At 42.8% G+C, this 21,344-nt stretch overlaps 1 protein-coding gene across 3 annotated transcripts in view; it reads left to right on the top strand.

Moving 5' to 3' along the window:
- LOC138261743 (mitogen-activated protein kinase kinase kinase 3-like) overlaps positions 1-21,344 on the top strand; it is a 377,725-nt gene that overhangs the window by 315,908 nt on the left and 40,473 nt on the right. For all 3 annotated transcript variants that reach the window (XM_069211063.1, XM_069211062.1, XM_069211060.1), the window contains exon 10: positions 4,452-4,519. In XM_069211063.1, the coding sequence (XP_069067164.1) occupies positions 4,452-4,519 (68 nt within the window). The remainder of the gene's footprint in view (positions 1-4,451; positions 4,520-21,344) is intronic.

Below are 21,344 nucleotides of genomic sequence, written 5' to 3'. Positions count from 1 at the left end.
AGAGAAAGACCTCGAGAAATAATACTGTACTTTATAATTTATACCAATGCACCAGATGCATTGTTCATTGATACCTCCAAAACATTTATATTTCCATTAGAACATTTTCTGCCCAGTGTGTGTAATATCTGAAATTGTGATATTTAGAAAGACTGAGCCAAAGCATAAATACTGGGCCAGGAGAAGAAGTGGCTCTCAAAATTGTTGTGTTATTGCAAATTAAAAAACATGAGGAAGCTATTGTGCCAGACAAACTCTGACCAATATAGCACTTATAATATTGAGCCAAGGCTAAAGCATAAAAAATATTGTGTCAGAGAGAGGTTCCAGCTAGGCAAAGTTTTGTGGCCCATCTGATTGTGTTTCACCATCGGTTTGAAGTCTGGCAACCCTAGCACTGCCAAATGAGGACAAATCTTTTGCCAGGCTGGGCCTATGCTGAACCCAACCAGTTGCGTAATTGTCGCCGCCCCACACTAACCAGGGTTGGTATCTGCTAATGTCCGAGTGAGTGTAGTATGGTGCGGTTTCCTGTGTGGTACTATGCCCTGAACCCAGCCTGGCACTTACCAACTCATTGCGCCTTCTCTTTTCCCAAATGAGTTGTGGTATATGTTTATCAATTCTTTTTATGTAATTTTCTGTAGGGTGTAACCTATTCTGAGGTTGTGATATCTATTATTTAGTATAATAAAACTGGAAACTGTTGTCACCTAATATTTGTTGTGTGACTTCGCTACTTACTAAGAAGTATGGTATTAAATGTGTTTTATTTTTTGTAGGACCTAACGATGTGTTGCAGAATTTGAGAAGCACTAGACCTCTAATAGTCTACTTACAACAAAAACTCAGGTCATTTAAAAATAGTTCAGTTTTTGTTAATGCACCCCACGCACAGACCACGCAGTGTGGAAAGCAGAGGGAAATGATAAAAGTCATAAGTCAGAAAAATATACCACAGGATTAGAAGAAATTGTATGGTACAGGCAAATACATAACGCTAAAGGAAGCTCAGTGGTGCTCATTTACTGCACAGTGTGAAATCAGGAGGTAAAATCCATTAGCAGACATATTTCTGCTAGACCCTACCTCGTTTTTGGACACAAAATGATGCATGTCACATTAAACAATACAGATTTTTACTTGATTTCTAGCTCCACAATTATCACCGGTGTTTGTAGGTGGTAACGTGGATGTTTTGTGTCACGTGATGCAGTTTTACCTTGTAATCTGTCTGGGGAAAATGAAGGGGCGTAGCTTCAGGGTGCTGTTTCGGGCAGTTAAACCCCTCTAATAACTTTGTTTTATGGTAAATAGATGGGTAGAGGTGCTTTCAGTCTGGTATGGGGAGTTTTTTTTTTACATACACACAAACAAAAACGCGCGCACACTCTGTGCCTTTCCCTGTTTTGAAACTCTTCAAAAATGTTGGTAAGTTTATAAAATACTGTGTTTTCCCTCACTTAGTTCCCCTACCAATCTGCATTCCGTGCCCTTTCCACTGCCCCTGAAACACCTCTCATACTCCTTTCCCGCGTATAATGTATGTTTACATTATATACCAGCGTGATTTTTGGGAAAATATCCCCTGCCTCTAGACTTACCGACCAAGCTACGCCCCTGGGAAAATGTTTCAAACTGTTTAAGCGCTAGACTCAATGCGTACAAAAAAATATGTGACGAACTAGGGGCCAGATGTATGAAGCGTTTTTACTGACAAAGCGACCGGAAAAATGCTTTTTGACATATACAAATGCAAAATGTGACTCAGTAACTTGTTACCGGATCAAATTTTGCTCTTGCGATTCGGTATTAGGAAGGGGCGTGTTTAGGGCCTCCCTTCCTAATAGCGAATCTCACTTGCATGAATGAATATTTTTCAACTGGTGTGCGGTTGCAAAACATTTATACTTTACCAACTCTGTAAAGGAGGTGGTCACCCATTTACAAAGAGGAAGGTATCCCTAAGGGACCCCTCCCTCTTTGTGAATGGGGGCGCCAACATTTTTTCAGAGCAGGCAGTGGTCCCACGGACCACTGCCCACTCTAAAAGAAAATAAATGAAAAGAAAACTTATAAATTTTATTTTTAAAATGTATCCTGTTTTCCTTCACGGAAAACGGGCTGCATTAAAAAAATAAAACTGCTTTATTTAAAAAACAGTCACATCAGGCCATCATCCCTGTGAGTGCTGACCATTCCCAATGGGTTGCAAATTGCAACCTTCCTAATGAATATTAATGAGGCAGGTCTCTTGCAACCATTTTGGAATTGCAAACAGTGTCTCAGACACTGGTGTACATCTTGCGAGTCGCAAAAAATGCAAATTGTGAGTCACAAACACTGAGGGTCGTACATCTGGCCCTTTATTTCCTCACATTTTGGGGTACTTTAAATAAAAGTTATATATATGACTGAAGATAAATAGCATCCCTTGCCTTTTGAATTTGAGTGTTACATCAAAAATGCAGTTTTGTGGGAGTGGGGTTTCAGTTGTGTCAACTTTAATTGAAAGCAGGAGTAAGGCTAAATGAATGTAGCTTTATAATGATTTCGAGTTTAGAAAATAAGCTTAACCATTTTTGACCTTACAAAAACATTTGTTTCCACCAAGTTTCGGGATAAAGTGTCATGGGAGCCCATGGGACCTTCAAGTGCTGCTGGAACATTTGAAAAAAACTTATTTACATGTAAAACGAAATATTTAGTCGTGTCCTTTCAGACACTCGTGTACACCAATCGTTAAAGGAAAATAAAAGCATAGATTTTTATTTTCAAGTTTAAATAATTAGAAGCAGTTTTACAGAAAAACATAAATAGTATTTTATATTCTTTGTTTGAAATACATTAAACGTTGTTAAAAAACACTTCAAGTCTGTTCACTGCTTATTCTACATCTGATCTCGGCCAAAGATATTTGGGAACACTTTCAGCCCCCCTAAAATGAGGAAGTGGTGACCAGTTAAGTGGAGTAAATTCCCCCATGAGGCCAACTTGAAATGCAATTATTAAACTAGGAAAGGATGGACATGATTCTACAATGCATGTAAAGTGCTCAGGATCCAGCCTTGCGTTAGTGCAGTGGTTCTTAACCTTTTGTCTTCTTTGGACTTAATCATTACTGGAGCCCGGGGACCCCCACTAAAGAAATATAGGAATCGGGGACCCGTACTGATTTATTACTAGAATCCAGGGTGTTGACCTAAGCATTTTCAAGGATTTGATCCGCTAAATGATACACAAACAATACAGGACAAAAAAAACCTAAATAATGAAATCATCTATTTAATACACAATCAAATATAACAAAAATCAAAATTGTACTTTTAATAGGAGGGTTGGAGCGTTTCTAAATTGAATTGAGGCCACTCATCGTCCATACTCTATTCTGCATGATGCCGTTGCACTGCTCTCACAAATCAATCTGAGGATACTAACTTCATTTTTAGCCTCCAACATCAGATGTCTTCACTTTCACAGAACATTTCAAACTTTGAAACTGTACGTTTAGCTTCTTTATTTATATACAAGTTATTCATCAGTTAATATTAAGTATTTGTTGACCCGCTGGGTAGGCTTCGCGGTTCCCCAGGGGTCCCCGACCACAGGTTGGAAATCACTGCATTAGTGCGTCAAAAGTGGGGATTATATAGGGTGCCGTGCACTCACACAGTCGAGGCTGGCACACCCATGGCTGGGCCCATTCCTCACAGTGTTTGCTGTGAAATAGCACGGCCGGGCTTACCTTAACAATAAGGCAGTTATTTTTTAGGATAAAAATTATAAAAAGGTTCTTTTTAAGGTGACTGGAAACCCTTAAGCAGATCGTCTCTAACTTTGACAATACAGGGGAAATTGTAGATGTCTAGTGAGTGTTAAAGTGACATGGGAAGGAAGACATTTTGAGGATAGTGAGCCAGTTTTTTTCAGTACAGGTGGGACAGATTTATCTTCAAATTCAAATTGAAACCCGATCTAATGTAGGTGTGTTGTCAATTGGGGAGTCTTGGTGCTGATCCTGGAGAACAATTAGCAGAAATCCCCATAAGGCAAAAACTGCGTTTATGTTGGTTTCCACAGGGCAGTGGCCGCAAACAAATGGAAAGATGAGGGGGCAGGCTTCACTTCTCCACACATCGCCCACTTTTCAGCCCAAAGATACGGTCACCATGGTGACGTGTAAGCTGTATTTTGACAGTAGACAGAGCTGTGACTCATGCCTGCTCACTGCAGTCTCCATGGACTGCAAGAAATGTATTAAACTCTTGCGAAAGAAGCCTTTAATTGCATTTTTTGGGTAGTCCTCCAAATCCTAGTATTACTTTTTTAATATCTGGAAGATAGCCCAGTGGTCTGTTGGAAGCAGTGGGGGAGTGTGGATAAAAAAGCAACAGTGGTCAATTTATCATCTGCTTTGCTTGGTAACATGGTGTTTGTATCTTGATTCCCAGTCCAGCTTTTACGCAGCCAGCTGTTCCAAGGCGAACGAGTCAGACCACCGACAGCTTGGAGTTTTTGGGTAAGAGGAGCACGCTTTTTGCTTTTAAGCCTTTTTGATTTCTCCCATAGACCAGTTACTAAACGTTTCAAGGCACTCAAGAGAACTAACCTTTGTACACATGACCTGAAGAATGTTGTGAAGACGTCCCTAACATTAGTTCATTTCTTTAGGTTAAATATAAATACACACTTTTGAGAAAGCTGATCTGTTGAATTCCTTTTCGCAGGAAACTTTTAAATGAAAAATCTCAATGGTGTTTATTATTTTACTCCGTGCTTTGAGTAACATGCTTTTTTTCAATCCTGCAAATAACCATTTCACACCTATATGGTATTTCCAAATACAATACAATATTCGTAAAATACTCCCTTTACTCTGCAAAAGCCTTGGTTTATATCTAGTTATAGAATATCTTCTTAGGTCGTACATGTTATTTGTGAGCATAGTGCAAACTTGTGTTGCACTGTACATTTTGCACTGTTGTCTGACTCAGTATCCCCCTTGCCATTTCTTCACAAACCTCTCATGACCTGATGAACTAAGGCTCAAATGGATATTAAAATGCGCTGCTTACAGATGCAAACACAATCTGTAAGTGTGAACACGTTCACAAAGATTTGACTATGAGTAGTTGTGTCTTACACTTGTAGTATACCTGGCTTACTCCTGAAGTCAGGATTTTATAAGGTAATACCAATGCCCTCTTTCCAGTGTTTGTAATGTATCTCTAAGCATATTTTACTTACACAGTCTTACAATGCTGAGAACAGAATTTACACGTCATATCTCCCACTATTATTGGTCCTAATGGTGACTTTGTAAAAATGCTTTTGAATTCAGGGTCTTGAATCCTTCAAAGCTATTATTTGCACAGCATCTGAAGAGGTGTGTGGGATCTCGTAAAACTATACATTGTGCCACCTTGGTATTTTATTTCAATTAATTTAATGTTGACCTTCCAACTGACACAGCTTCTGCAGTGCCCTTCAGATACTCTTGCAGGAAAAAGTAGTGACTAGGCCTTTGTCTTACACCCCAAATTCCACCACTGCTATCCCACCAGGCTGCAGCATCTATCTAGGTAGATGCCACCAGTGCTAGGGCTCATGAATCATCTCTGTGCACACTTCTGAGATGGGAAGGCTGACCTTGCAGAATACATGGCTGTCCTCAGCTGGGAGATTAATATTTTCTGATAGATACTTCTAGAGGCAGATTCCTTACCTTTTGTATTTCTCCAGGTGCCTTACTGGATGTGGAAATGTGCAGTTGATCTTCTACGCTGGGTTGTTGGCTCTATCTCAATGTCAGGTTCCACCCTGGACATGACATCACTGTAGTCATATAGTGCCACCCTAGCCATGATGTTAGTTCTCTGTTTTCCATGTCCTTCAATGTAAAAATGGAACCGCTGTTCATGGAACATTTTCAAAGAACAATCTTACAATTTGCAGAGTTCCGCTTGTGTTGCTTGTGCCCTAAGCACGATTCTAGGTTGTATAACCAATGTGGCCACAGGTACTCCAAGGGGATAAAGAAGTGGAAGACAAAGTTGCTTATGGCACGTCCGCATGGCAAGCACCCTATTGGCACCGTTCACGGTCCAGATTCAAGATCAGATCATCACCCTCCTCCAAGCATCAAAGAAAAGTAAAAGCACAACAAGCAACGCAGATATGAGGATTACATGCCCAGATGCCAAAAATAGCTGGGTCTGCCTTTGAGATATTCAAATAGTAGGGCACTGGTTAGTTCCATAGGGTGTGATCTCCTGCCTGCCAATTTCAGTCCTACAAGTTTTGCAGCTACTAAACCGGTATGACCTTTATTCATCTATCAACTCTACTAGCCAGTCCAATAGCCAAACCAGGCACTGTAGAAGTACTTATTTTTATATACAATAGAGTCAGATCCAAGTCCAGGCAGGCCCAGCAGCCATACTTCTACTACTCCTTCACTGCAGTACCACCCAGAAAACTGCTTGCGTTTTCTCTTTGGTGAGCCTATGCAGCCTGTGGGGAGACGGGTATCACACCACTTAAAGGTCTGGCAGGCCATCACAAAGCACCGATGGATCCTTCAAATTATATAAATTGGATATGCCATTCTTTTTCACCAGCTCCCTCTCTGACATTCTGTGCTCTTCTCCTCCCAGTCAGGCAAGAATATTCACATTCTGCAACAAGACTAGGCAACCTTTTTACTAAAGGGATGGTGGAGGTAATCTCAGAGCAGAAAATTGAGTAGCAGTGTTACTCTTGTTGTTTCTGGTGCCCAATAAGGACGGCAGGCTGCATGGAACCGCTTAGTCCTCTACTCACCAGTAACAGCATCATGATTCACCAATATGCCTATGATACCCAACTCTGCTTGAAAGTTTCCTCTGCTTCAGGCATCCAACACTCCAAACAGTGCTTATACATCATCCGGACCTGGATGTCCAGCAGCTACCTCAAGTTCAATGCAACCAAGATAGAATTCCTGTAACTTCCAAAGAACAACAAACAAGTTACAGTACAAAGCTGGTTGAATGACATGCAATTTGACAGCTTCCAACTCCAATCCCAACTTTCACTGAACGTCAAGTCACTTGGATTCACCCTGGACACCAACCTCACCCACAAGAAACCCTTTATCAAAAAACAAAGTCAGGCTGGTACCAGCGCTCTCTTCTATAGAGAGTCAAACTGTTTCTTCCAGAAAGCACCTAATGAATTGCTCTTCAATCCTTCATATTCTTACAACTGGATGGTGGCAATGTTCTTTTCTATGAACTCCCGTGCCCCACCCTTGTACTCTTAGGAGCATCCTTCACACTGCTCACATCTTATCCAGAGCCTGAAGACATATTATCATATCACTTCCATCCTGATGGAACTCCATTGGCTTAGAAATGGTTGGTTCTGGAATTGTAACTACATTTTTCAAACTTTATTTTTGTGTGTCCTCAGGTGGAGTCCTGATGCAAGTACGGATCCATTTATTATTACACAGGGAACACATTTTTGGTCTTCAGTTAAACTATTTTGCCTGCACCCTGTGAAATATGAGGGAGTTCTCTTCACTGTACCGAGATAGAAGTGTACCTTCTGCATGAGTAGTTGGATGGGTTTTCCAAAGGTGGGAAATCTAATGCACAATATTTCAGTGCCCACATGCTAATACATTTTGGCATTTTGCTTGGACACCACACAATCACAACCCTCCTACCTTGCCCAACCCCTAAAGTTATGACTGTAGAAAATTCTACATACTAGAGGACTGCCAACAGTACCAGGTTCACTCTGTGGGCATAAAAGTTGCAGATTTTGATTTCATAATTCAGGTACTTGGAATTGACCCCGAGCCCCTTACCCATGATGATGTTTTTCACATCTGGGTTCACTTTAAATACACAAAGTTTGAGAATAAGGACTCTTAGCTGACTTACTTAGACATGATCCTCTGCTTTTGGTGCTCGGCTGTCAAGGAGGCGTGGAGTGTGATGTACTGTCCCCTGATCATAGATATTAGAAATTAGGCCAAATAACGTTGTTTCAAAAACTGTACAAAAAAAACAATCAGCTGCTTGACTGAATCTAAACAATATACTGAAAAATATGTCAGGACTGGCACTAAAGAGTGTCAGTTGTAAATGCAGGTGTGCCAGTCCCCGATGTATGATCTCCTGCATGCCCGAGACCTTTCCTGGCCTGCTCCCGGCTTACTGTTTGCACAGCCAGAGGATACCCCAGCTAAACAACTCCCCAGGTGCCCGTCATCACAGTGATGGGTTTGTCTGGATTGTCGAACATGTCTGTGAGGTACTAGTTCAACCTTGTGCCACAACTTGGCAGTGGACAAATAGGTGAATAAATTGGTAGGATTCTGTCCTTTCCCATATATGGGAATAATTCTGAAAGTGATAATCCTGCAATCACAAGCCACACCTTTCATTAAGTGGGGCACCTTGGCCTTGGGATTCTCAAACTGACTTGATGATCAGTGATTGCGGTGAACAGTCATCCGCATATGTAAGCAAATGATAGTGTTTCCAGACCCATACCACTGCTAGGCTTTCCCTTTCTACTTGTGAATACTTCTTTTGTATTATCAGACTTCAGCTTCCATTGGCAATGATGTGCCACGTTTTCCTGGATCATGCCTGGCCACAATCTAAGGACATAGATTGACAGGTCTCTTCTGTGTGCCGGGGCCATGGTCGATAAAAAGGCCAGGCAGTGTATCACTTGATTGTCTCAAATTTGATTTGGCAGTGCTGTGACATAATATATGCCTGGCTTTTCCTGGAGAGGTCTCACATGAGTGTTCTGTTGTTAAAGTCCCAGATGAACCTCTCTCAATAAATATTCATTAAAACTTCCACAACAAAATAGCTATCATCTTCAGGAACAAATCTTAATATGCTGATAGCAACATATTTGGGCTCACACCAATGAGCCTGTGTAAAGCAGGGATTTCCATTCCCCACATTTAATTGCCTCTGTGCTTGAGACCTTCTCTGTCTCCCCACAACATGAACTTCTTGTTTGCACCTTTGATGGCGATTCTATACGCTGAATGTTGCTTTAAAGGTAAACCTAAAAGCTTATGATCAGTGTTTTTTCTGTTTCAGCTGCTTGTGGCTGATTGACTGCTTTGAAATGGCTGTCTTCCGTTACATTGGTTCTCTTGCTGGCAGCACATAAAGTTCAAGTCATAGGAATGAATAACATGCCTAAACTGAAGGAAGTTAAATACTGGAACGTTTAATGCATTACCAAGCATAATTCTCAAGTACATGAGGTCATGGAAACTTTTACGAAACTATTGCATTTTTGACTATTAGAAACTGCCCTTGTGGCAATGTGCCTGTATTTTGAACACACATGTTTGGCAAAAGAACACTAAAAAGAACCAAGCATATGAGTAGTGCCTGTTAGACTTATCAGAATGTGACGGGTTATGTTTGCGTTAATCGTAGTTTTAATGGTTGAACGTAGAAATCTGCACTGAAATGCATTTTAAAATGTGCCCTTGCATGTATTTCAGAGTTCGAATTAGGTGGCATTTGAATTAACTTACATGTTAGAGGGATAAAACTTATGTTGTAATGTAATTTAGACTCTAGACTAACAGTGCATATAGAAACGATATGGAATTTCTCATGATTAGTAAATGAGTAATGAATTCAAAAATATGTGCAAAGGTGAGAAATGCAATTCTCTGATGTTTCTATTTTAAATTAAATGCATCATTCATAATGATGAAATATCATTAATGCCGAATTTATAAATTTGAATATAATAGACGTTTCACTAAAACGTATTAAACACATTATTATGATTTCTTTGTGTTAGCATGAGTGAGGCCTGTTGAAGTATATAATTTGTAACCATGCTAGAAACGCTGATTCATTTCCTAACATGGACTTTCTTTTAGGCTATGTTCTCATGAGAAGCTTAGGCAGCTGGTAACGGATTCTATTGTTTAAGTATAGAGAGAATGTAGCATAGTGTCCTTGATGGAAGAACATACATGGACTGGTATAGTATACAATTGTTTCAAACATGAGTGGAGTCACACAGATGGAAGATGGTCCCATGACAGACTGGGGAAAGAATTGGATTGTTTCAATTTAGAGTCATACAATTAATTTCTGTTGAATGATGTTCATTTAGCGTGACATGAACTGATATCTTTGGCGAATCAGAATGCTTTGGGAATTCTAAAATATTGATGGACATTTGAACTTTGGCTAATCCTGAGCAGTCCTTGACAGATCCTTGCAGTCTCCAGATGCTGTCCTGAAGCTTGCTGATCCTTATGCGTTGCTTCCCTAAATGCTGTACACTTAGAGATTTATCTTCCTCTCTGCCATTGCCACTAAAAATGTCCTTTCAGAATTAGAAATCCTTTTGTTTTCCCCTACAGAAGACTCTTAATGGAGCTTCTGAGATGCTGAAGTTTCCCTTTATTCTTATCCTTTGCCTAACTTAGTTAGTGCCCTTTAGTCCGAGATTATCTTTTTCCAAATTATTTTTGCCCTTTATGTTTTGTTTTTTGCCCGCATGTGTTTGTCCCCAAACATGTATTCCCCTGATTTGGTTAGTTGTAGGGTTGACCTGTGCCCAGCTAAAGATCATTGAATCTGCTAATTTGAATTCACTGGTGATTGCTAACTTTGAGCAACGTATCATCTCAGTAACTCAGATATTATTTTTCATGATATGCATTCTTCTTCTTGAATGCTTAGTCTTATTAATGTTAAATCACCTAGATCTATGTCAGTGCCATGGGCAACTCTTGGTGATTATGTAGCTTTACAATTTGGTTTTGTGCATAGTCTACATGACTCTGAGCTTGTCTTTGTAATACATTCTTTGCTTTATTTTCTGATTGGAGTTTTCCTTCCGTGGCTGCATTGGTCATGGAGTTTAAATTGTTTGGGGTTGTTTTGAAATTCTGTTGATGATTCTACCACACCACTTACTGGGTCCAAAGGTTTATTCACCTCAGAGAGCATTGATTCCTGTGAAGGATGAAAATGCTACAACAGACTCATTGTAAACTCTGGTTATATAGGTCAACTTCATCTTTTGTTGTGTGTCTAGGATAAAGCATGCTGATGAGTACAATGTTCGAAATCAATGAAAAATCTAAACATTGTAGACAGAGTTGTGTCTATCAGATGCGTGAACAAATTGAGCAGCAGTTTCTTGGAAGTCATAAACACCTCTGCATCTAATCTGCCTCCAGGCCCTTTCGGTGAAACTGTGTTTTTTTTCTTTCTACGTCCTCTGTGCCATTAATGCAGAAATGAAGAAACGCATGAAATTCTAAAATCATAATAGTTTGTACAGATTTGAGGCAGCAATGTAGCAGCTATTTTGGTTGAGTTCTCTGGTTTATATGTGATGAAAAATGCGATGTTTCAGAAAGGGGTGTGGCCTGATAAACGTATAACCGAAATCTCAACATGAGGCATACCATATGTAACAGAGGGCGAGTCCTGATACATTTGAAATAGAAAATAAAATTCAGTGCTTCACTAATTAATAGAAAAGAGTGTTACTGGACAGAGAATAATCGAAATTGGCATGCAACAACATTTTTACTTAACAGTTACAAAACACCATTATCCTCGGCGATAAGCAATAAAACACCATACAAAATAAATTAAAAAGTAAACAGTGCCTTCGCTGCTTGCTGTCACTAGGAGAGTCAAATGTACAAAGCTGATAGCTTGGTTATTCGGTTGAAATTAAATAGCCTCTGGAGCTCGTTGACCCCTGTGGTAAATAACAATATCCATTGTGTCACTTTGTCCCCAAGTGGCACATGGGTCTTGGGATGTTTCATAGCTGTGTGATTGTTAGGCGGGTACAATTCTTATGACCTATCTTGGCAGCGCAGCTGTCGCCAGACAATTATGTGAGCATCATTAGACAGGTGCTTTGGCTTCACCCACATGCCTGGAGCTAGGAATGCATGTTTTGATTGGGCAGAGGTTGTGCTCTTCCACAAAAAATAGTACTTGCTTCCCACATAGCTGTTATCAATTTGCTTCCATATCCAGCTGCTGGAGTTTGAACTTTCAGGGGAACACACATGACATTGCAATGCGACTAAAGATTCTTAGATAATTTATGTTTTTTTCTCTGACAGCAGCACAGATGGGAGGAGGGCAGTCATTAACCTACATGGATGTTTAGCTCTGGCTTGACAGTGCAACAGTCACTAGACACTTTAATCTACATTTTATTAATCTACAGTTCTTTGCTTCTACACAAATTCATATGCTATGTACTTGCAATTCTTCACATTACCTTACAGTGTTACTATTAAGTCAGACTTATTGCCTCTGCCAATTCTTATTTAATATTCAGCTAGGACAGAATTACAGGGTCACACAGGGCTCTGGATCAATGTCTTTTTTTTGCCAAGGCTCAGCCCTGTTTCACGCATAGACAAGCTTCTTGTGCTGCATACAACCGCAACCTATTTTGCCCCAGATTCAAATCTACTTTGCAATTGTACAGGATTTGGCTACAGCTTCGCCCCTATATACAGCTATGTTTAGGTAAACTAGTCAAATATTTATAAGGCTGAAATCGTTTTTACTAGAATACCTGTTGAGCTAAGGATTATACTAAGCATTTTTTGGGCTGCCTACACTCTGAGTAGGTGTTCCCGACCTTTAGAATGCTACTTTTAGGAGTCAATAAACCTTTACAGGCTCCTCAAATGGGATTTCAGTCCCATACTGAATTGGTATCACAAAGGGGCATGTTATAGGAGTCCTTTCCAAACACCAAATTAGTATGCTATGTATCACTGCACCTGAAATCCGGTTGTAAATTAATGAAAAATTAAAAGGGAGAAGGTGGTCCCAGGAGAATTGACGTAGATTTATGAAAACTGTAAAAATATATGTTTTTTTGGGAGTAGACAGTGGTCCAGTGGTTGACTATAAACTGTCAAACAATCTCTGAAAAATGTATGTTTTTTTTAAAGACATCACTATTTCCGTTAATGAACACAGCTGCATTAAAAAAAGGTTTAGTGTAATAGAAAGTGACGATACACATGGTGGTCTTCTAGTCCTAGCATGACACCATCGCTGTGATGGCCTACTGGGGGAGGGAGTCTCGATTACCAACCTATCTCATGAATAATTATGAGGAGGTCGGATTACAACCCACTGCAATTTTGAATTTTCGAACTGTCCTATTGGCACATAGGTCGGTTCATACAATTATTTTCTGGTTGCAAAAACAGTCGTCGCAAATTGTCATCAGTTTTTGTACAACTGGTCTCTGGCTCCACATGGCGTGGGAAGACGAACCTTACTACTTTGAGCACCTGAAATGCACCAGCATTTGTCACCAGATTCAATTATTAATGAAATACTGGTGACCTAGTCATATGAACACTCAGCAGCTATTTATGCTGTAGCCAGATGGTTGAAACTGCTGCACCCAGAAACCAGCTCCTAGTAAAGGATGTGATCTTGTCTTTGAGATAGTTGTAGTGGCCACCGACATTGTTCCTGACTAACTTTTTTTAAAATATTATTTTTTGATTTATTTGCATTTAAAGTAAAACGACAATAATACATGAACATCATAGTGACACAGCTGCACCTTACCTTTTAAACAGTACAGTACCAATCTTGTTCCCCTACTCCGCCCCACCCCCATCCTTCTGGCTACATGTACATAGTCCCACCTAGATAATGGCCTGTAACAGAAGCACTTCATGTTGGGATCCTCTTTGTGTATATAATCTTATTCCCTTATGGTCCTCTCCCCAAAAACCTTTCGCTTTTCCCGGTGTTGTGTCCTCCTACCTTCCTGATAGCTAGTTGGCACCCCCAGAATCACAGTTCCCCCAGAACTTCTCAAACGTTTTTTTCACACCCTCTGCCCCTGTATACCTCCCGCTCTAGTATTTTACAGCGTTCCTCTCCTACTTCCCAATCTCTGAGCAATTGGGCCAACGCACATCCCCACTTCTGGGCGATATCTCGTTTTTGCCACTGTAAATCCCACATTCGCCAGAATCTTCTGGTATCTCGTAAGGTCCGAAGGACCTCATATACCCAGCAAGGCGTCAACTCTATGGGAGCACCAACTGCCTCCTCAATGGATGCCTTCACTTGTTCCCAAAAAAGGTGTATCCCAGGGCAGTGACACGAGGTGGGAATAAATGTGCCTTCATTACCACTATTCCGGAGACAAACGGAATCCCCCGCCCTCCTGATTTTGGGGGTTTCCTGACTAACTTAATACTGCTGGCAAGTCACTCAGAATAAACATGGGCTATCCACTCCTCACCATACCGTGTGCAGTCTGGGTAACTGAGGGCATCCCATGTTCATGCTTGAAATCCAGCTTGATTTCGAGTCCAGCACAAAGCAGATTTTTTTTTCTTTTTGATTCTCTGCTTTGTAGGCAAACTGACAAAAGGTGCATTCCGCCTTGTTCCCATACATGAGCAACCTATCCCTTGAAGCCTTCTTTCTGTTTGTATTGACGCCACACTGGAAATCACCCGTTCAGAGGAATAATTTAAAATACATTTTACCGTGTGAAGCCAAGAGTGGGTTTAAATTTAGTGGTGATATTTTTATAAACGTATTAGTCCTTAATAATAATAATACGTAATAAATGTTACTTATCTCAATAGTACTTAGTTTATCAACCTCGGAAGGATGAACGGTTGATTTCACCCAGCTGGGAGTGTGTAATAACCCTCACACAGACTGTGTGGTAGGCGTAGTGCTCCTCGTTGTTGCTTTCCCAGATCTGCCCCTGTAACTCTTCTATAATAGGTGTACTTATTTGTATTTCTATTTTGAGGGAACATCCATCCTTTAGGAAGGCGTTGAGGAACCATCACTCTCTGTGCACTGGTTTTGCACGCTAGCCTGCGGCGTGGTCGCTTTGACTATGGATGTACGGTACGGTAGTTTATTCTGTACTTGACGTAGGCCCATTCTATACTTGGGCCTAATGCAATGTTGGTGTGCGGCGCGAGGGTCGGGATAAGTGTCTGCTGTAACTGACTCACCCCTCTCCTTTGTTCGCCACCTTCTTCCTGCTGGCACTCTTCCCCTTCATTTGTGAGCTATGGCTAAAGCGGGTATTTTAGAGAAATTTCGTTTTAAGGCATGCTTTGGAGATTGGCAGTCACGTGTTCCGTCCTAAAGTGACAGTACTCTGTCTGCCAGACTGACAGTCCACGTGCCTCGCTTTTGTCGGGAGACACTCGGCTATTTAGGGTGGATCTTACGATGTCCCTTTTTCTGTCCATCACCACTAGGCAGCGAGGTCAGAAAACAATCAAATATTGACCCTCCACACCCAGGGGAAAAACTCCTTTTGTGTCAGGGTCATTAGTTATTCGTTTTTCAGTACCAACCCCCCAATTTGGTAGTTTGTTTTCTAAAAAACAAAAGCTTTTGTGAATTTAGAAGACAGGCCATTAAAACTGACAGCAGCAATTCACCAAACGTTTTGTACCTTGAGAGGACCCACCATGAGTCCAATTCTTTCACTACTCTCTTATTGTAATTCTACATTGATAGTAAAAACCTTTCAAAATGTCTTTTGAATTTAATGCAGGAACCATGGTTGCCTTTAGATATACTGCCAGACAGCTTCAATTTAGGAGAAGATCCTAAGCTTCTCTGAGAGACCTTCTCCTGATTGCTGTGCAGTGGCTCAGCATAGTTGGCTTATAGGAGTTTCCAACCTTAACAGTTTAATGAGCCACATAAAAAGACCCATTTGTGCTGGTCATTTGGTAGTTAACTGAGAGCAGTGTCTCACAGGAAACCTTTGTGCATATCATTTCCCCTTTAGCTGTACATTTAGCTGCCAGAAACATGACTCACATGCTTAAGACAGGCGAACACTACCTTTCAACCTGGGCCCTTGGTAGGCCTGTACAGGTTGGAAGTCAACCTGGTCGCTGTGCTGGGAAGATTGACTAATTCTAAGTGCAAATAAAAGTTGCACTGAGTAATATTTAAATCCATGTTCACAATGCATAGAGGCAGGAGGATATAAAACTTACATGAATTGTCTACGCAGTTTCTTAGATGTCGCAGACTGTGGTTTCAGCTTCAGTTCCTGGAAGGAGGAACCGTCAGAGACATCTCCTCCGCTATTTATAGGTGACCAATAGCGTGATAGGCCTTGATAGTCATCTGAAAAAAACACACTAAACTGTATCTCTTAGTGATATTAAAGAGGAGTTTGCAATGATAGCTTCTCATAAGCAGTATGTGCGTAGGAGAAAACGCCACACCGGAAAACACTCATTTAGAGGAATAATTTAAAAGAAAAATGTAAAAAGAGGGAACATATTAGTAGAAAAGACTGGAAAGTCAGCCCTACTGTATCTCTTCCCAAGGATATAAAATGTTCCTCAAAATCCAACAAAGGACAAGCTGTGAACGAACTTGACCGTCCTAATATTTACTTAGAAGTTGGTATTCGTCGACTGATGGTTCTGTGTAAGAATGACAAATTTAAAAAGAACATTATAACTTAAAAGGAGGGAAATTAAAATATGGAACTAGAGCTGAGTCTGAAATGAAATATAATGTTACCTTAGGACATGAGTTATAGTTACTTCAGGTAACTATAACTGATGAATTTCAGTGGCTGTTATTGTTTAAAATGGCATGTTTTAACTCATGTTTCAACTTCCTATAAGGCCCCTTTAACCTTTGGTTTTCAGTGAATAAATATATATATATATATATATCGATATCTCTATCTATCTATCTATATATATATAGATAGATATAGATAGATATATATATATATATATATAGATATAGATATATTTCATGGGATTCTGTTGTCACCGTTTAAACAGCAGTCACTAATGTCACGTAATTATAAAGAAAAGACATCAGAACTCCACTATTATAAGGTTGATAATGTGGAGTTCTGACATCACAATGCCAGCAGCCGAGGTCAAAGGCAGGTCAAGTAATGGGCCATATTTGGAGCAGCGGTTTAAACAAAAAAAACAGAACATTTCTTTTCTTTCTTCTGCTCTAATTTAATATCTTCCAGTGTCAAGCAGAGAGAATATGTTTATTTTTTGCACTTCTTAGACAGAGATAAGCTAGAATCTTTCTGCATCTTTCTACACTTTCCGAGCTACTGCAGTTTTTTTTAACTGACTTGTATTGAACTGTTTCTAATATCTGTTTGCAACAAATATCTAACCGATTTTTGAGGTGTTTAATTTTGCACCAGAAGCTTTATTTTTATTCATAATGTTCAATCAGTCAATCAATCATGATTCTTATAAAACACGACCACTCACCCATAAGGGTCTCAAGGCTCTGGGGGGCTCTGCAGTTAAATTGAAGATCCAGGTCTTGAGGTCCTTCCTGAAATGCGGCAGTGATGGTGATTGCCTGAGGTGCAGAGGCAGGGAGTTCCAGGTCTTTGCAGCAAGGTAGGAGAAGGATCTTCCTCCAGCCATGGTCTTGCGGATCCATTGGATGGTGGCCAGGACCAGTTGGGCGGAGCGGAGATGCCTGGTGGGAGTGTAGAAGGAGAGGAGGTCGTTGAGGCACGCAGTTCAAGCATTGTAGAGGGTTTTGTAGGAGCTTGAAGTTAATTCTTTTGTTGGTAGGTAGCCAGTGAAGGTCTCTCTGGTGGCAGTGTGGGATGTTCAGGATGAGTCTGACTGAGGCGTTCTGGATGTTCTGCAGTTTCTTTAGGAGTTTCTGGGTGGTGCCAGCAAAGAGTGCGTTTCCGTAGTTGAGTCTGCTGCTTACACGCGCATGGGTGACCATTTTCCTCGATTTGGTGGGGATCCACTTGAAGATCTTATGAAGCAGGTGGAGCGTGTGGAAGTAGGAGGATGAAACAGCATTGATTTGGCGATTCATTGAGAGCGTCTGCTGCCCTCCCCAGCTCCTCTGGTTGCTGCCTCTGCCGGGACAAACTGAGAGTCTCCTGACTCTCAGTTCGAGGCCCTCCTCCACCCACAGGCTCGTCTCTGCGCCTCATCCCTGGTAGTCTAGTGGCCATCAAAAATAAGTATTTTCCTTTCTTTTCTTTCTCTCTGTTGCTCTTTCACTCTTGCATTTTCTGCATTTTTCTTCTATCATCACTCATTTTCCTCTACCTCTTTTTCCTTTCTCCCCTCCTTACATTGTACCCCTCTCCCCCGCGAAGCACCTTTCCCGCCCTACCGCCTCCCAGCTGAGTGCTCCCTCACCCCCTCCCCTTCTTAATGCCGGATGCAGCGGGCCCAGCACCAGGAACACTGGATCTCCATTAAAGCACCCCCTGGACTGACTCCGTTATGACTCCAAGACCCTCCTCTGCCTCAACATCGGACGTCTCAACAACTGCTGCACCATCTTCCCCAAGGACACCCACGGACCTTTCACCTGCAGGAACTGCAACTTCAGCACCAACCTCAACAAACCAAAGGTACTCACTGCACACAAAGATACCAACAACTTCCACAACCCCATCAACTGCCTACTCCTGAACATCCACTCCCTCCACAAACATGCCACCGAACTCTGGGACCTCATCGACAGCACCCGACCGGACATTGCCTTCCTCACCGAGACCTGGACCAACCACACCTCGGGTCCAGACATCGCCATTGCCAGTCCAGACGGTTACAGCATCGTAAGGAGGGACCGGCTGTCCTGCCCGGGTGGAGGACTCACCATCGTACACAAGTCCTCACTACGTGTCAAGGCCATCCAAGAAGAACACTGCATCACCATTGAACACCTTCACTTCCTGGTCCACCACAACTCTTCATCCGTGGCACCCTTGTGTACAGGCCACCTGGCCCCCGCCCAGATTCCATAGACGACGTCGTAGACATCACTACTCCCCAGGCCCTGGTGTCAGTCGACTACCTCCTCCTCGGCGACCTGAACTTACACCCCGAGGACCTCACTGACCCAAACACCACCACTCTACTTGACAACCTCTCCACCATCGGCCTCAGACAGCTGGTCTCCTCACGCACACACATAGCAGGACACACACTGGACTCCATCTTCACTTCAAGTAACCGGATCACCATCGAGACCATCTACACCCCAGACTGGACCGATCACTGCTGCATACACTTCACAATCACCACACCCAGCAGCTGCAACCGCACCTCCAGGACCCCCCACAGGAAAGGGAACAAAATCACCTACGAGCAACTCACCTCATCGCTCGCCAAATCCCTTCCTCCTACCCTCTGACGATGCCAACACAGCAGCACGCAGTCTCAACACATGGATCACCGAATGCGCCAACACTCTAGCACCTCTCCGGCTGACATCGGCAAAACGCGTACCTAAGAAAGCCAGCTGGTTCACCACCGAACTCCAAGAATCAAAGCGTACCCACAGACGTTTAGAGATAAAATGGAAGAACAGCCAATCCAGCAAAGGCCTCGCCTCATTCAGAGCCGCAACCGCCGCCCACCGATGAAAAATCAAGAACGCAAGGAAGGACGCACTCCCGGGGAGCATCAGCTCCTCTGCACACAACTCGAAGGAACTCTTCTCAGTCATCAAAGAGTTCACAAATCCCCCCTCCGAAGCCACCAGCATCCCCCCATCACAGGACCTCTGCGACAAACTTTCCTCCTTTTTCCACCAAAAGATCCAGGACATCTACAACAGCCTCCTCCCGGAAAATCCTGGCAATGGAACCTGCGACCGACCCTCCCCCCCAGAACCCACCCAGACCCTCCACAACTGATCCACGCTCACCACAGAGAAAACAGTCAACATCATGAACAGCACCCTCTCTGGAGCCCCCACGGACCCCTGCCCGAACCACATATACATCAGAGCCAGCGCATCCATCGCCCCGAGCTTTGTAACACAATCAACTGCTCCATCAGCACGGGCACCTTCCCTGAGGACTGGAAACACACCGAAATACGCCCTCTCCTGAAGAAACCTTCAGCGCCCATCAGAACTAGAGAATTTCCTGCCCATCTCACTGCAACCCTACCCCGCCAAAGTACTAGAGAAAGCAATCAATGAACAACTATGGAATTTCATCGAGGCCAACAACTCCCTGGACAGCTCCCAGTCCGGCTTCTGCAGCAATCACAGCATGGAGTCAGCACTCCTGGCAGCCACCGGCAACATCTGATTACTCCTAGACTGCGGCCACACCGCAGCACTCATACGCCTCGACTTCTCAGCAGCTTTCGGCACGGTCTCAGCACTCTGCGCCAGACTCCACGACATAGGAATCCATGGAAGAGCCATAGAATGGATCCACTCCTTCCTCTCCGGGAACACGCAGAGGGTCAGACTCCCGCCCTACACTTCCAGACCCACAGGGGTCAACTGCAGAGTCCCCCAAGGATCCTCACTGAGTCCCACACTGTTCAACTTATACATGGCCCCTCTTGCTGCCATCATCAGAAGCCACGTTATGAACATCGTGTCATATGCCGATGACACACAAGTCATCATTTCCCTCACGGAAGACCCGGACACGGCCAAAAGGAACTTTCACTCAGTAATGGAAGCAGTCACCACCTGGATGAGAGAAAGCCGCCTCAAGCTCAACTCTGACAAGATGGAACTCATCATCTATGGAAACACCACCTCAGCTTGAGACGACTCCTGGTGGCCCACATCCCTCAGCGCCCCAATGCACCGACTGAGCACGCCCGCAACTTAGGAATCATCCTTGACTCCTCCCGATCCATGACCCGCCAGGTAAACTCTGTCACCTCCTCCTGCTGGCACACACTCCACAACCTTCGGAAGATCTTCAGATGGATCTCATCAGACTGTCACAGGACAGTCACTCACGACTTAGTCACGAGCAAGCTCGACTACGGCAACGCCCTCTACGCCGGCACCTCAACTAGGAACATCAAAAAACTTCAACTCATCTGGAACGCCGCCGCCAGGCTCATTCTGGACTTCACTCACTGAGAACACATCTCCCAACACCTGAGGACTCTCCACTGGCTACCGGTCGTGAAGCGAATCAGCTTCTCACCCACACGTACAAGGCCATACACAACGCAGGACCAGCCTACCTGAAACACCGCGTCTCCTTTCACAACCACGCCAGCTCCCTCCGCTCACCCAGATGGCCCTGGCCACTGTCCCTCGCATCTGCAAAACCACCGCCGGAGGACGATCTTTCAACCACACTGCAGCAAAGAGCTGGAACAACCTCCCCCTGCACCTTAGAAAAAGCCCTTCGCTTGCCATCTTCAGGAAGAACCTCAAGGTGTGGCTCATCAGATGAGGCCCCTCCCCCCCCCACCCTAGCACCTTGAGACCCTCACGGGTGAGTAGCTGCACTTTACAAATATTGATTGA

This window comes from Pleurodeles waltl, chromosome 10, assembly GCF_031143425.1.
Source record: "Pleurodeles waltl isolate 20211129_DDA chromosome 10, aPleWal1.hap1.20221129, whole genome shotgun sequence".
Taxonomy (NCBI): Eukaryota; Metazoa; Chordata; class Amphibia; order Caudata; family Salamandridae; genus Pleurodeles; species Pleurodeles waltl.
This window is presented reverse-complemented; position numbering and strand designations above follow the sequence as displayed.